The 17500-nt window shown below is 40.2% G+C and overlaps 2 protein-coding genes across 3 annotated transcripts in view; both read right to left on the bottom strand.

Moving 5' to 3' along the window:
* The window catches only part of LOC135095027 (protein LMBR1L-like), a 34231-nt gene extending 29689 nt beyond the window's left edge, over positions 1-4542 (bottom strand). The window contains exon 1 of the mRNA XM_063995655.1: positions 4291-4542. Within this exon, the coding sequence (XP_063851725.1) occupies positions 4291-4392 (102 nt within the window). The 5' untranslated portion in view covers positions 4393-4542. The remainder of the gene's footprint in view (positions 1-4290) is intronic.
* Positions 4543-11284: 6742 nt separating this feature from the next.
* LOC135095026 (syndecan-like) overlaps positions 11285-17500 on the bottom strand; it is a 59793-nt gene continuing 53577 nt past the window's right edge. For both annotated transcript variants that reach the window (XM_063995653.1, XM_063995654.1), the window contains 2 exons: positions 15038-15224; positions 11285-13960 (listed from right to left, as the gene is read on the bottom strand). In XM_063995653.1, the coding sequence (XP_063851723.1) occupies positions 13794-13960; positions 15038-15146 (276 nt within the window). In that variant the 5' untranslated portion in view covers positions 15147-15224 and the 3' untranslated portion in view covers positions 11285-13793. The remainder of the gene's footprint in view (positions 13961-15037; positions 15225-17500) is intronic.

The following is a 17500-nucleotide window of genomic DNA, read 5'->3' as shown; positions in this document are numbered from 1 at the left end:
CACTTACTGATTCATGGTTGTATCGATTGGTATGACCCACTTGCCATGTCACTGGTCACACGCACGCACACACATACATGCACACGCCCACCCAAACACACGTCATATTAGTTTGATGTACTTACACATGCTCAAAGGTAATTCTCTCTCTCTCTCTCTCTCTCTCTCTCTCTCTCTCTCTCTCACACACACATACACACATACAAACAGCCACACGTCACACACCCCACATACATCAATACACTTACAAACACCTACATCAGTCTAATACACTTGGAGCCACATCAGACAGACAAACAGACAGATGGACACACTCACAGCTGCACCAGTCTCCATTAAGATCACTAATATAAACAAATGTAAACAAAATGGTGAGATGAATCTTTTAATGAACTGAATACTTATGCATGTGCTCTCTCTCTCTCTCTCTCTCTCTCTCTCTCTCTCTCTCTCTCTCTCATGTATTGGTTGCTTGCTTCCTGTAATCTGATCTCTCTCTCTCTCTCTCTCTCTCTCTCTCTCCATCAGATCAGTGTTGCCAAATATTTACCACCTCCTCAACACTCATCACACTCAACAGACCACTTAGCAACACTAACCTGACAACACACACCCTCCATGCAAGTGTTCCTAATACACACACACACACACAAAAAAAAAAATAAAATAAATAAATAAATAAATAAATAAATAAATAATAAAAAAAAAACACTCCACCAGTTATTCTTCTTTTTCTACAATGTATATTTTGATTTGTTTCCTTGTTTCACTCATTTCTTCTGCTTTTTCACGTCTCTCTTTTCATTCCTCCTCCTCTTCTTCCTTCCCTTCCTGCCTTCCATCTCTTAACTGTTCTTTCATATTCTCCTCCTCCTTCTCTTCTTCTTCCTTTTTATGCCATATTATCTTGTCTTCTGCATGTCATTTCTTGTCTATTATGTCTTCTTCCTTCATTCCTTCTTTCCTGCGTCAGTAATTCCTTCTCTTGCATTTTCCTTCCGTTCTTCATTAGTGTTTCCTTGTTGTCTCCTTATTTCATTCCCTTCTGCACAGTCATTCCTCTTATCACATCCCTTTCCTTCCTTCCTTCCTTCCTACACCTGTTATTCCTTTTCTATCATGCCTCCTTCCTCCTCTCCTCCTCTGAGCATGCTACGGACTCCCACCCGCCTCCCTGCCACACTACAACCCCGCCAGCCTGTCTGAAGCCACACAATAGTCAGTCTAGTCTTGCATGACACATGTGCTAAGTATCTGACACCTGTAAACAAGACACTTACTACGAGGCACGTTTGGGTACGAGTCGGTGTAAGGGTTTCGATGTTTGTGTTTAGGAATTTTTGAGATGGAGGGGAAAAAGAGCTGGAAGAGTGATGATGTTGATGATGATGATGATGAAAGAAAAGGAAATGATGGTAGGTGAATAAGATAGACAGGAGAAATGGTAATGTAATGGAGAGTATAAAGAGGAGAAATGACAATAATGAAAAATAATGGTGATGGTGATGATGATAATGATGATGATGGAGGGAAAGGAAAAGATACTTAGAATAATGAATAAGATGAATAAGTATGAATGTGAATAAAATGAATAAGAATAAGAGAAATAACAATAAGAAGTAAAACAAGAGCAGCAACAACAAAATGACAACAAAAACAATGATAACAATGATGATGATGATGATGATGATGATGATGCCTGTTGTAAATCTATACATGAACATCAAAATAGTGTACATCTGTCTGTATATATAATAATAAATAAATAATATAATATAATATAAATTAAGAAAATACAGAATTGATAAGCAGAGCAACAAAGAGGGTTAAGCAAAGACCACTGAGATAAGAGTTTGTCTGTATGTATGTCTGTATGTCTGTCTGTCTGTCTGTCTGTCTGTCCGTTTGCATGAACTTATTTGTCTAATCTAATTCTTGGTTTAGGTTAGGTTAGTGTGTGTGTGTGTGTGTGTGTGTGTGTGTGTGTGTGTGTGTGTGTGTGTGTGTGTGTGTGTGTGTGTGTGTGTGTGTGTGTAGTGTAAGGGTCCAAATGTCTGTCTGTCTGTCTGTCCATTCACATGTCTATTTAGTGCATGGTCTATCTATCTATCTATCTATCTATCTATCTATCTATCTGTTCAAGGCTTATAAATGACTATTTCCTGTCTATTATCATCCTCTCTGTCTGTCTATGTCTGTGCAAGGTTTACATAACACTACTAATATATCTATCTATGTGTGTGTGTGTGTGTGTGTGTGTGTGTGATGCATGACGGCAGCAGGCACAACCTTAAGGGATCCTGCACTGAGTGGCCTTCCTACCCACCAGCGTGACCTTTGCACGGTGACACGGTGACCTTAACACAGCCCACCACTTCCCCACACAGCATGGGCGGGTCAGGTCATTTGGCACGTAAGATTTTGTGAGTAGAGGAGGAGGAGGAGGAGGAGGAGGAGGAGGAGGAGGAGGAGGAGGAAGTTAAATAAGTATGAATGAAGATTTTGTGAGTAGAGAAGGAGGAAAAGGAGAAAAACACAAAGGAGGAGGAGGTTAAATGAGTATGAATTAGGATTTTGTGAGTAAAGGAGGAAGAAAAGGAGAAAACAAGGAGGAGGAGGAGGAGGAAAAGAGGAAAAGGAGATGGAAGAGGATAGACAGAAGGTGGTAGATAAAAAAAACCTAGACAGAAGGGGTAGATAAAAAAAACCTAGAGGAAAAGGAGATGAAAGAGGATAGACAGAAGGTGGTAGATTAAAAAAAACCTAGACAGAAGTGGTAGATAAAAAAAAACCTATCTTGTAGTAAATGTTTTTTTTTCCCTTTCTTTCTTTTCCAGGCAACTAATACCACAAATAGACCTCACAGTAACACACGCCACCAAGTCAGACAATACCCTAACAGCCTCAAATTTTCCATAATCCCACTTTCATTCCCACACCAACTTTCCGGAGAGCCAGGAGCGTCCGAGGGCAACGAGTGATAACTTGGCGGTGCATTCTGCGACAACAAGGGCACGGGAGACAGGAAGGGAATGCACAGATGTCCCCTTGAGAATATTGTGTTTGCTTTTGTAATTCATGTGTTGATATTTTTTCTCCTTTCCTCCTTTGTGGCCATGAGGGAAACGAGGGGAAATAATGATTGCGCTTCCAGTCTGCTTGCGTCCGAGTAATTATTAAGTTCGTTGATGTACAGAATCACTAGAACAGCAAAAAACACATGAGGCGACACAAGATAAGCTAAGATAAGCTCTAAACATCTAGGACAACACACACAAACACACACACACACACACACACACACACACAACTAACCCCACATTCTAAAAGCAGGCACACTCAAGCATCACTAAGAGGAAAAAGAAGATAAAAGGAAAGAGATAAACCAAGACACTCAAAATATATAAAAAAACAGACAAAATATGCATGAAAATTCAGAGTGACAGACAGACAGACAGACACACAGACACCCAAGCACTGCCACCATAAAAATAAATAAATAGACAGACATACAGATGGATAAATATATAAAAAGTAGATGGAGTGAATCACTTCCTACCCACAATACAAACACACATCCATTCATTAATAAAACCCCACCAAAAAAAACAAACAAACAAACAAACAAATACAAATTAAACGAATACGAGAAACAGCCCAAGCCTAAAATAATTAAAATGAATAAATAAATAAATAAATAAAAGAGACTGACTACTTATGTCTGACCAAAAATAAGAAGAAAAGGGTTAGCCATGAAATTAGTGAAGAGAATTAATAAAAAGCCTAATTCAACTTGACCTAACTTACCCCCTTGCACGGAAACGCTTATGTTACTTCAATGTTATCAAAATAAACACCAGAGAAACACTACAAGGGGCGGAAAATATGTAACCAGACCTAACCTACCATCTGCTACACAAAACAAACACAAACACGCATAAAAAAAACACCGTAACAAGAGAATAAATAAAATAAAGAAAACATGATAGCTACCAAAATCGAGATAAACAAAATACTCCCTTACCTGCTTCTCACCTGACACGATAGACAGACACTAGACGCAACACAGACAGCCAAACTCACCCACACAACAAAACACCAGAAATACAAACTTAACCTAACCAAACACACGAGAAAAACAATTAATACGATGCCTGTAATAACCTAACCTAACCTAACACGCACCAAAACAAGAAGGTGGAAATTAAAGGAATAAATCAAGCAGGTGAGATTTTTGTGGTAATTATAAAGTAAACAGCCCCAAACAAGCCCCCCAAAGGAAATACTTACAATATATTCTCTGACGGTATTGTTAAAATGTATCTCCTTCTCAAATGGGTCTTTAATGGGCTCGTCAGGAAGCAGCTCACTGATGTTCCTCACGCTGCTCATGCTGGTGGCCGTGATGTGCTGGTGCTGCTAGTGGTCACATCAAGCACCTCAGTACACTCACACATCATGTTACATAGGTGGGCCTCAGGAGCAGCAGCAACGCACCTCCTCTCGCTTTGGCTTCTGACGCCACACTGCTGTCATGGCGGACTCTGGACAGGGGATGCTCGGGTGATGGTGGGTTGGGGAGGGTAGGGCTGTATCTTCCTCTTCTTCCTCTCGTGGGGTTTTAAATGCAATATTTATGTATGTTGATTTTAAACTGTAATGGCGGGTGTTGGGAGAAGGGAAGGGAGGGGAGAGAGTATATTTTCCTTCTTCCTCGTCTTTGTTTTCTCTATCTCCTAATGTAGATTTTAAACTGTCATGGAGGGAGTGGGGTTGAGTGGGTGGGTGGGGGTAGAGGAGGAGGGTATGTTCTCTCTTACTCTTCCTCTTGTGCGTTTATTTTCCTTTATAATGGTCACTAGCTCTTGAAATGCAGTATTCGTTCATGCCTGTTGATTCTGGACATGGTGAATGTGGGTGGGGGAGAGAAAGGGGTATTTCTTCCTCTTCCTCCTCTTGTGTCTGTCTTTGTAATGATACTTATAGCTACCCAAGGCCTGCGTCGTTTATTTATTTATTTATTTTTTTTTTTTTGTAAGCTTTTCCTACAGTGAATTGCGAATCATGTGCAATTTCGATTAGTAAAGGAATGTTATACGGCTCACCATCCATTAATGTTTTAGGTCAGTGGGGTCAGTAAACCCTCACTTTAAACTAAATTAATTCATTGAAATACGAGCCCACTTATTTTCTGACACTTAAGTTTCCGTTGGTTCATTCCGCTTCATTTAATATATTCGCATTTTTACTGCATTTTAATATCTACCATAATTACCATAATTTTGTATTCAATAGCAATATCTTAACCTGACATCTTTGCTGCTTTAAATGTTTCACAGCAGCGCCATATGACCACGATGTTGCGGCGCCACATCAATTAACCGATCAATCAAGCTTACCACGCAATCCAGGCGGCACACACAAACACGCCAATACAAACTAAAAACCCGATCTTTACATTTGCTTCTCCCTTCCCCCCAAAAAAAATAATGAATAAATAAAATAACCAAAATATCCCAAAATACACATAAAAACACCCCCAAAAAATACCGGAAATAACACCCCAAATTATAAAAGTCACCCAGCCATACCAAAAAATATCAGAAATACTCTCTAAAATTGCCAAAATAGTCTGAACGTCCAAATATATCCATAAAATATTCCAAAATACCTAAAACATCTAACACCTTTAAAAAAAAAAAAACACCGTAAAATACCCATAAATAAATAAATAAATAATGATAATAATAATAATAATAATAATAATAATAATAATAATAATAATAATAATAATACCAAAAATACTCCAAAATACCTAAAAAAAAAAAAAACACAAAATTCTTAAAAATACAACACGTTTAAATAAATTGACTTCCCTCCCCTCTCAGTGTCCCCGAAGCCCCTTACAGCATTGCAGGATAAGAAATACAGACATCCATATATATATATTTTTTTTTGTTTTAATTTCCAATGACTACTTATTAAACACATGTTACCTACAGTTTGTCAGTTATACAAGTACAAAAGGAGCCTATACAGAGGGTTGCTTGTAGGCTGCTAGCTATGTACAGACGTGTGTGTGTGTGTGTGTGTATGTGTGTGTGTGTGTGTGTGTGTTTGTGCGCGTGTGTGTGAGCTAATCCCAGACACATGTACAGGTAAACATTATTTATATTTTAGTGCAATAGTGTAATTTCTTTAACTTTCTATTATTATTTGTTAATTTATTTTTATTTTTTTATTTTTTTTATATGGTTCAGTATGTGTTATGTCTGATTCTGTTGTTGTTGTTGTTCTTATTTTTTTTTATTTGCATGAATTCTATGCACGGCTTGATGTGTGTGTGTGTGTGTGTGTGTGTGTGTGTGTGTGTGTGTGTGTTAGGGGCCAAAACTACTGATTACAAATCTCTCTCTCTCTCTCTCTCTCTCTCTCTCTCTCTCTCAGGCTGTGTAAAGTGAGCGAGTAAGGATTAAATCTCTCTCTCTCTCTCTCTCTCTCTCTCTCTCTCTACACACACACACACACACACTTTTTTCCCTTACCAATTACCCCTATCATGTGTGTGTGTGTGTGTGTGTGTGTACATTACAACAAACATATCCTGTACAAAGTTGGACCTCGCGGGAATACCACCCAAGAATCAGAGTAGAAAATAATAATAAACTCTTTTCACACCCAGGAGGAGGAGGAGGTGGTGGAGGAGGAGGTGGTGGTGGTGGATGTTGGCGTGACCTTGTGGGAGGGTTCAGAGATTTCTACGGCGTACAAAACCTCCCCGGGTGTTGCTGTGTATGGTGTTATGGGTGTTGGTTGGTGTATGGTGCCTTAGTCGTAATTTATGTAGATGTAAATGGCAAATAATGAGTAGAGGGCACTGTGCAGGAACCGGCATCTTAGTTTTTTTTTTTTTTTTTTTTTTTTTTTTTAGATTTTTGTTGCCCTTGGCCGATGGTTCCTCCTACTTGAAAAAAAAAAAATTGCAAAGTGATGCTTATGGTGTGTGTGTGTGTGTGTGTGTGTGTGTGTGTGTGTGTGTTGCAATGTCCCGTCTTTTATTAGCAAATTATTATGTTTTCTTTAGATTTTTGTATGTTATTTCAACACACACACTACTTCTCTACTGTGTGTGTGTGTGTGTGTACAACTGCCACAGGTTTACAAACATACAAACACATCTACACACATCAAATCCCCTCCTTTGAGTTACCCACAAGGCTATACACACACACACACACACACACACACACACAAAGCTTCTTCCATCACAGACTTAAACATTCCACGCACACAAATTTATATACACACAAACGCACACACAGGTCATTTGTCACTAGTAAGCTGACACAGACCTTCATATGAAATTTCTAAGCTTAATACTTTAAAATGTAATAAGCTTAAAATGTCTCTAGTTTGACTGGCTGTTCTGCTTAAGCTTACTGATTTTTAAGCTGGCAGGTCAAGCTGTATCTTCTTATGTAAGCTTATGTCATTTTTAATTAACACTGTCATCAATTTAATCTAACTTTTTATTAAACTCAATTGTCAAGTTGCTTTTCCCGTTTTCTTTGTTTGTTGCTTGTTGTTGTCTGTTGTTGTTGGTCTGTTCATTGTGTTGTTTTGAGTTACATTTGATTATTTTCTATCATCTTTTGTTGCTTGTGTTTTATTGTGTTGTCTCAAACTACATCGGGTCTCATTTGTGTGTCTTGTATGTAATATTTGTTTGTTCGCTCTATTTTTTTTTGTTTTTGTCTCGTTTTCGGGTTTTGAGTACATTCAGAATCTTTGGTGTGTGTTGTTGGTTTATTTCTTGCATTAAATTGCGTTAAGTTTTGTATACTCGTGTACTCTTGTGAATGCTGTTGGTGTATTTTCTCATATTACCACATTTACACTCATTTCTTAATCAGTATTCTTTAAATCAACTCATGGGGGTCAGTGCGGCTGAGGACGAAACAGGAGAGCTTTACAATATGAAACGGAGAATAAAAACGTAGTGAAATTAGAGCATGAATGGGACTTATGGTGCATTATCACATATAGTAAGCTCTTTCTCTCTCTACACATACACACACACACACACACACACACACACTGATATTGAAATTACTGTATACAATATGAAAGTACCATTGCTCCTCCTCCTCTTCCTCCTCCTCCTCTCTTCCTCCTCACTATGTCCTTCACCCGACAGGAAGGGGATATGCATAAAAAATTGGTGTAATGACTGGGTTGAAGTGCCTGGCCTCGCACCGCCATTGCCATCACCACCATCACTATCATTATTATTACCATTTATAAGTTGACATGAAGAAATTATTAAATATGAATGTAATAACCCATTGATGGAGAATAATTAACGCAAGCACTGCCATTCCAACGACAGTATGGCAGTAGTCCAGTATGTACGTCCGTGTGTATGCAAGGACAGTGTAGTGATGGTATACATACATACATACGTACATACAGACCAACAAATGATGCTGGGACCTGACAGTTGTTATGGTCGCGATATCCAATGTGACTTTAGGGACCGGTGCCTTCAGTGGGCCTTTTGTTGATCTACGCCAGGGTCCCCCCATACGAGAGTGCTTCCTGACTCCCTTATCATGTCCACAGTGTTTCTATGAAGTGCCCAAGGGGAGGGTTATAATGAGCATCACCACACATATCACCACCAGTATGTAAACACAAGGCCTTCCTATAAAACAGTATTATCAAAAATTTGTGAGTGAGGGCAAAAAAGCACACCAGAAAAATAAAGTTACAGTATAAATGATGCTGATAACAACAATAATAATAACAGCAGCAATAATAATCGTGATAAATGCAATACAAACTGCACGCGGCTACAAAATTAGTTACAATAAAGTTGAAAGATACATAACAGCGAGATTTCCTTACACTGCTACAAGATTCACGAGAACACAAAGAACGAAAGAAAATAAGGGAAGCCACAGGGAGAGCCACCAGTCCTACACATGGCAGTCCCCCCCCTATGAAACCTGTCTACCTATCCCCATCTGTTTCCCACCCACAAATTCACCTAACATTTCACACCTGCAGTTCACACACGGGGCCACATAACACAGGGTTCTCTGCAGACCTTCCCCCCGTGACAAGAGTGCCTCCTCTCACAGTGACTGCCCCCTGCTCCTCACTGCACCTTCACTTAGTCTCTCAAGGTCAATATAAAACTTTGTACAGGACATTGTGACTACCAGGAGACATCTATGGCTGTGAGTGAGTGAGTGGGTGAGTGGGTGAGTGGGGTTGAAACAGAGGGAGAGAAGGATGGGTGAGTGAGGGATGTGTGGAAGGATGGAAGGGGAAGGAAGTAGGAAGATGGAAAAAGGTTAAGAAAAGGGAGAGAAGGGAAGGGATGGTGTTTAAGAGAGAGAGAGAGAAAGAGAATGTGTCAAGATACACAGACTACAACACCAAAAAGGCCTCTCACCATCCCTCCACCACCTCCACCAGCACCTCCACCACTACCTCCACCTCCTTCTCTCCCTCCCTCTGCTCCAAGAAAGGCAAGCAGTCGGCAGCCCACATAAAGATCAAGTTAGTGTCAAATGTCACGACCTCAGCCTGACCTCCTTCTGCCTTTATTATAGAGTGAAGCATTACTATTCAAACAATGCAAATATAATGAAAAAAATGTTTGCTGTTTATTTTCTTATGATCATTTATAGTTATTTGTTGTAATCTCAGTCAGAATTGTTTGTTTTTGGAGTTAATTTTGTAATGAGTTAAGTTTATCCATCTATCTGTTTGCCTCTGTATTTGTTGTCTTCTCCTAAGGACCACATGAAAGCTTTCTTCTTCTCTTGGGAAAAAAATAAGGAGAAAAAATCAATGAAAAAGGAAAACGCACTTTCTATACAATCAATATATTTTTTTTGCACTCGTTACAATTTGTGAAAAAGAAAATAAGAAAAACTCTTCTCTAAACAATATTTTCTTCCAGCCATTACATTTTTTCTTTTGTAAATTTTTCAATGATGTTCAAATATGACAAAAAGAAGAAAAAAAATAATAATAATTCCCCTTGCTTTTACATCCACAGTAAGTCTGCCTTCTGTAAATCTGACAAGGAAACAGGTGTAACATTTGCTATTAATCTTGTTTACTGGTTTATTTGTGCTTTTTATTATGATTCTCGGAAATATTTTTGTTGGGCACTTCAGTGTGGGTGGCTGTGGTGGTGATGGTGGTGGTGGTGGTGGCTGTGGTGGTGGTGGTGGTAACAGAGATGGGGTACTGAGAGTTGTGAGAGGTGCCTGGGAGATATGCTGATAATATGTGTGTGTGTGTGTGTGTGTGTGTGTGTGTGTGAGGTAACCAAATATACACACACACATTCCTCTCTTCCTCTTTATTTTTGCATTATTATTTATTTTTATTGTCCCTACACACACACACACACACACACACACACACACACACACAAACCTTCCCTGACAGTAATAAATGCAAGTCATCACCACCACCACCACCACTACCATCACCACCACCATCACCTCTCCTCAATATTAGTGTGAGAACAAGGTTAGTGGGGAGAAAACAGGGGTGGTTCGGACCCAAACTGCACCCCACCGTTGCCCGACCCCACTAACCCCACCCCACCCCTTTCCTACTCTACAAAAAAGGTGATGGGGAATGGGTGGGTAAAAAATTAGAAAAAAAAATAGGGGAAAAACATAACACAGAACACCATTCATCATTTCGATTACAAAAATAAGTCACAAAGCTTATTATTATTATTATTATTGTTATTATTATTATTATTATTATCATAGCTATTATCATTAGTAATTATTATTGTTATTATTGTTACTACGACTACTGTGAATATTTTTTAGAGTAGTATTTTACAGAATTGGAGGAGGTGGTGAGTGTGTGTGTATGTGTGCGCGTGTGTGTGTGTGTGTGTGTGTAAACCATTGTCATTTTTCCCCACTGTATGTTGACTGCTCCATGAAATCTATCTATTTTTATTTTTTATTTAAATTTTCTTTTAACCTGTCCTTTCTTAAGCGTTAATTTTGCAATGTTTTTTTTTTTTGACGTTCTGAGTGTGTGTGTGTGTGTGTGTGTGTGTGTGTGTGTGTGTGTGTGTGTGTGTGTGTGTGTGTGTGTGTGTGTGTGTGTGATGAATCCAATATTCCAGGCTTTACAAAACAATGCCTTAATTAAAAACACACATTTGTTCCTTTGTTTCCCTGCCTCACCTCAACACCTGTTCTTACCTGCCCCTAATTAAGTGAAGCACCAACAATTTACCCTAAACGTCCCTCACCTGTGTTTTCCCGCGCTACTCTGCAATGTTTCCCTTAATTGCACGTGTACTGTCCCTAACTGTCACCTAATTACAAGCATCACTGAATAATTTTCCCCTCTGAACCTTAATACCAAAACAATAAACATCCACCACAAAATTTCCCCATTAAACATAACAAAAAATTAATAAATCAATAAAAAAAAATGATAATAAATCCTTAATTACAAGCAAGAAACATTTCAATTTTCTTTATTACATCCCAAAAGAACATTGAGAAAATCTTCCTTGTATAAACCATGTCTTCCATTTTAGTGACACATGTAGACCTTGGCAAAGAACAAAACACTACAGCCACACTCCTACACACACGCAGAAGGTGGCAGCGTCTGTCTGTCCGTCCGTCTGTCTGGCCTCGGTGGTGCTTCCTCCTTACACTGTGGACCAAGGAGGTGGCCGACTCATTTTCCCATTAAAAGACGGATGACGGCTGCTTAGGTTACTGTCTCTAGTAGATTATCCTCCTCCTCGTCTTCCTCCTCTTTGAAATGTATAAATATTCTCCTTTTCCTGTTTCTCCTTATTTATTTTCTAATCTATAAGTTTTCATCTTTTTCTACTTTTATTTTCTTTGTTCCTTCCATCCTTTCCTCCTTTTGATAACTCTCAACTGTAGGAGCATTCAACAAGAGGCACAAAACTTTCAGCTCCTTTTCCTCTACTTCCCCATAACTCCTTCCCGTTGTCAAGACCCACAAAATCAACAGACATTTAAATCGTCATGGAATCAAACATATCCCAAGTGCATTTTCCACTTAAAAAGAAAAAAAAAAGAAAAAAAAAAAGAGAAAAAAAAAACGTAAATTTCAAGGAACAAATTATAGATCGTTCAAACAAAAAGACAACACAACATTTTCACAAAGTCTAACATGAGGACAAACTCTTCACCAAGTCAACAGAACATCATCACTATTTCACTTCCCCTCTTTATCTTCCCTTCACTGCCCACAGACAAGAAAATAAGGGAGGAAAGGGAAGAGAGATGAAAGTAAGCAAGGAGGAAGAGAAGGAAAGGAAGGATGGGATAAACGAGAGGAAAGGAGGAGACCATTAAACAAGATGGAAGAAAGAAGTAGTTAGAAGGAATAAGCATAAACAGGAAGGATAAAATAGTGTTAGTATGTCTCTGTAAGGCTGAAGAGGAAGAGAAGGAAAGGAAGGATGGGATAAAGGAGAGGAAAGGAGGAGACCATTAAACAAGATGGAAGAAAGAAGTAGTTAGGAGGAATAAGCATAAACAGGAAGGATAAAATAGTGTTAGTATGTCTCTGTAGGGCTGAACCAAAGCTTAAATGTGACAATTTTGTGCTGAGGGGGCCTGTGGCTTTAACCAACACCCACGCTGCTCCCTCTCTCCCTCCCTCGGTACCCTGTTGTGATCTGAGCTTGAGACACCCACTGAACTGAGCCTTAGAGGAAGCACATGGCCAACAGTAACCCTCTCAGTCCCTCTCAGTGTGGTATGCAATGATAAGGGGTGTTTTTATAAGCGTCTACAAGAAAGGGGATGAAAAGAATGGGTTTGCAGTTTGTAGGAATGTCTAAGAGGTGGCTGTAGAATAAGGAAATGTGTCAGTTTGTGTTAGTGATGTAAAGATGTGAATAGCAGTGAATGGGTGAAGGGATGAATAGAAAGGTTAATAATGATGTACCTGTCTCTTCCTTCTGAAACACTCGGCCATTAAGAGACAGAGGAGTTGGGAGATCAGAAGGTAGTTTGTCTGTGTCTGATGGTTGAAAGACACAGTGAGATCTGAGAGTTGGTACTAATCTGTCATCTCTCTTGTTATCTCTGTCACGAACCTTGGCCCAGACATACAAGACTGATGCTAGTGTCAATTCTTCTTCTTCTTCTTCTTCTTCTTCTTAGGAGGAGGAGGAGGAGGAGGAGGAGGAGGAGAGCTGTAACCTTAGCTTCCTTCTGACAATTAACCATGTGTGACCGGAAAAATATGTCTGTATGTATGCATGTGTGTGTACACTAAGAAAGGGGACAGTCGTTGAGTGCAGGGAGGATGTGTACATATGTGCGTATGTTAATGGGGGGAGGGTATGTGCGTATGTGTGTACATTTAGTGCATGGGGGACATGGGGGGCAAATGGGGGGGAGGGGGGACAAAAAACCTATGCTCTCCTGTACTATACATCCTCTACATGGTACAGAATGTCAGACACCCCCCCCACACCCCAGGCAAAAAAGTGAGGGGGTGTGAGGGAGGGGGATGCACAGGGGAGGGATGGGGGGAGCCGTGAGCATGACGAGAGGGGTGGCAGGTTACAAAGGGGAGCTGAAAAAGGGGAGCTGATAAAAGACAGGGGATGATTAAGGGACGGGTGATGGAGATATGAAATGAGAAAAGTGTGTGTGTGTGACCGCTTGTCTGGCACCTGTGGGAGGGTGCCGGGAGGGAGCGGGGGGTGTATGGGTGTGTGGGGGGGGGCGGATGAGTTAGGCGTAGATCTCCTTGTCGTTGGGTGAGTAGGATGATGTGAGGGGCATTCGTTTTGGCTCGTCCAGTGGATAGGAACCTTCGTCTTTCTTCCTCATGCGGTACACGATGAACATCACGAGGAGGATGGCGCACAGCAACCCCACCACGGCACCCCCGATGAAGGCTGTGGGCGTCAGAGCATTAGGGCGCTTAGGGTCACACATAGATAGCCTTAAGTGTTGTAAGTGGGAAGCTTCATGTATTGTTTTGCTAGTTTCTCTATTGTGTCTAGTGTCTTCTCTATCCTGCGTTGCCTCATCTTCCTTATGTTGCTAGTTTATGTTCTCTATCTTCTACTGTCTCACATGAATAGGCTTAGGTAACGACACAAAGGAGGCTTAATGTATGTGTTGTAAGTCTTTTTATTCTCTATCCTGTGTTGCCTTATTACGCTAGTCCTTCTTCTCTTTAAATATGTTGCTAGTCTTTGTCTTCCACTGTCTAATGTTTACAGTAAAACCTCAGTAAATCAGAATCCTGTAAGTCAAATGTGGCCTACCTCCGATGCTTTTAAGGGAGGGCAAGGCACGGTGTAGGAAAGGATAGCATGAAAGACTCCGCGAATCTGTCTATAAATGGTGCTAGAAAGAGTGAAGGGTTACAAGTGTGGCCTGGTGTGCTGCAGGGAGGCTTGCTCAACACCCCAGGGTCAAGGAATTTAAATGTAATCGGTTTGGGTGTCTGTTTGGTTATGTTAGATTGGCCTGCCCGAAAAATTACTCCGATTTGGCGAGGTTTTGCTGCATGCTGTTGTTAGTCCTTGTAGTATTTAGTATGTTGTATTTAGTATTCAAATGCAGTGTTGGGTTTGGATAAGTCATGTTTTTGGTTGTGTTGGGTCAGTCTACCCGCAAAATTTGTCCGATTTGGTGAGGTTTTGCTGCACTGTGTTGCTAGTCCTTGTCCACATGGCTGTCCTTAAATACTGTGTTGCTGGTTCCTCTTGTTGCATCACCTCATCTTCAAACACTGTGCTGCTAGTCATAATTTTCTATCTTGTGTTGTTTCATCTTCAAAAAAATTATGGTGCTAGTCTTCTTAAGCTTACTACTACTACTACTACTACTACTACTACTACTACTACTACTAACAACAACACTACTACCACAACCACCACCACTAAAACTACCAAAAAATAAACACCTGTCTGTCTTTTTAACACAACTACCATCCCCAACACCCCGTACCCCCCCACACACACCTGCGAGGATGCCGGGCTGTGCAAAGATGGAGACCTGTCTTTCCTCAGTCATTGTAGTGTGGATCTGGAAAGGACTCTCTATGTTGCCATGCCCACTGCGGTCTGTCATGGTGGGCGGCGGAGTGGTCTCAGGCGCCGGTGGGGGCGGCGGCGCCTCGTTATCCCGTGGGCCCTCCTGGACGATGACCTGTGGGCGGCGGAGGGCGTGAGGGCTGGGGCAGTTGGGGGAGAGTCGGTTGGGATGGAGAGAGAGAGAGAGAGAGAGAGAGAGAGAGAGAGAGAGAGAGAGAGAGAGGAGAGAGGTAAGCTGTTTGAACAAGTAGAGGAGGGAGGGAGGGAGGAGATCTAACATGCAAATACACGAGAGAGAGAGAGAGAGAGAGAGAGAGAGAGAGAGAGAGAGAGAGAGAGAGAGAGAGAGAGAGAGAGAGAGAGAGAGAGTAGAGAGAGAGAGAGAGAGAGAGGATGGAATATATGGGGGCAAGCAAATGGAGGGTAAGGGAGGGAGGGAGAAAAGGGAGAGGGGAGAGGTGATGGAAAAGGCGAATAAGGGGAATAAAGGAGGGAGAATAGGGGAGAGAAAAGAATTACGTCATCTCTTTCTCTTCCTACTCCACTGAGAGAGAGAGAGAGAGAGAGAGAGAGAGAGAGAGAGAGAGAGAGAGAGAGAGAGAGAGAATACAGTGAAGATAAATGTAAATAAATAAATAAATAAATAAATAAATAAATAAATAAATAAGTAAATAAATAAATAATAATGTAATCGCAATGTAATATATATGTAAAAAATGATAAAAAAAAACGATAATTGTACCAGATAGAGGGAAAAGTAGAAACACCTTTGAGAACCCCAGTAACTTCCACTACAGCCTGTTAAACTGTCACTGGAATCATGAAAACACCCTTGAGAACCCCAGTAACTTCCACTACAGCCTGTTAAACTGTCACTGGAATCATGAAAACACCCTTGAGAACCCCAGTAACTTCCACTACAGCCTGTTAAACTGCTGGAATCATGAAAACACCCTTGAAAACCCTCGTAACTTCCACTACAGCCTATTAAACTGCTGGAATCTTGAAAACACCCTTGAGAACCCCAGTAACTTCCACTACAGCCTGTTAAACTGTCACTGGAACCATGAAAACACCCTTGAAAACCCCAGTAACTTCCACTACAGCCTGTTAAACTGTCACTGGAACCATGAAAACACCCTTAAAATAATGCACTTTCTTATTTATACCATAGAAAAAAACATTATATCTTATACTTTCCCTTAACCAACATAGAAACTCAATTTTCGTACACAGGCAACGAAAATCCAACCAACAAATAGAAAACGCGAAAAAAAAGGGGACAGGAGCTTTACAGAAAACGGAAAAAATTGAAGGGGGTCTCACGTAAAGGTCACTAGAAGGTTAAACTATGGCTGAAGAAATATACAGGAATGGCCACCACAAGAGAAGCGAGGGAAGGAAAGAGGCATAAGGAAATACCGAGAGGGAAACCTGGGAAAAGAAAATGTGGTGCGGGAGTCGAGAAATATGCAGTTACAAAAATAAATAAATAAATAAATAAATAAATAAATAAATAAATAAAAGATACGAAAGTTAAAAGGATGGACTAGAATAAAAGGAAAGGATAATTCAGAGAGAGAGAGAGAGAGAGAGAGAGAGAGAGAGAGAGAGAGAGAGAGAGAGAGAGAGAGAGAGAGAGAGAGAGAGAGAGAGAGAGAGAATAAGAAAGAAAAATATATAGAGAAAATCAGAAGAGAAAAATATAGAGAGAAAATCAGAAGAGAAAAATATAGAGAGAAAATCAGAGAAAACATATGAAACAAATAAACAAACAAACAAATGAAGAAAGCGAAAAAGAACAAAGAGAACGAAAGAAAGAAAGAAAAGGAAAATATCCACGAAGAATCTTTACTAGTTTATGTGGAAAAGAAAACGAAAGGAAGAACACACACACACACACACACACACAAAGACAGGTGTTAGAAAATAGACAAGCAGCGGGGGTGGGGGGGGGGTAAACGAACTAAATAAATAAAAACATTTGAAGTAAGGGAAGCGCAAAGTTTATATTTAGCAACAAGAGGTGACAAATAAAGCGAGAGAGAGAGAATTTCACAACAGTCCACGTGAGAAATAAAAGGAAATACGAAATTCTATCGGTGTTTGAATATATAAAGAGGAGGAAGAGGACAGAGGTAGTAAATGCGGAAGTTATAAGGAAAGGAAGAACTGGCTTTTTTTATTTTTGGTTTTTGGTTAAGTTCGGCTAGGTTTGGCTCGGCTTGGTTTGCTTGTTAGTTGAAAGGAAGCGAAGAAATGACTTTATTTTTGGTTTTTGGTTAAGTTAGGCTAGTTTTGGCTCGGCTTGGTTTGCTTGTTAGTTGAAAGGAAGCGAAGAAATGACTTTATTTTTTATTTTTTGGTTAAGTTAGGCTAGGTTTGGCTTGG

This window comes from Scylla paramamosain, chromosome 47, assembly GCF_035594125.1.
Source record: "Scylla paramamosain isolate STU-SP2022 chromosome 47, ASM3559412v1, whole genome shotgun sequence".
NCBI lineage: Eukaryota > Metazoa > Arthropoda > Malacostraca > Decapoda > Portunidae > Scylla > Scylla paramamosain.
The sequence above is the reverse complement of the archived record's forward strand: the minus strand, read 5'-3'. Positions and strand labels throughout refer to the sequence as shown.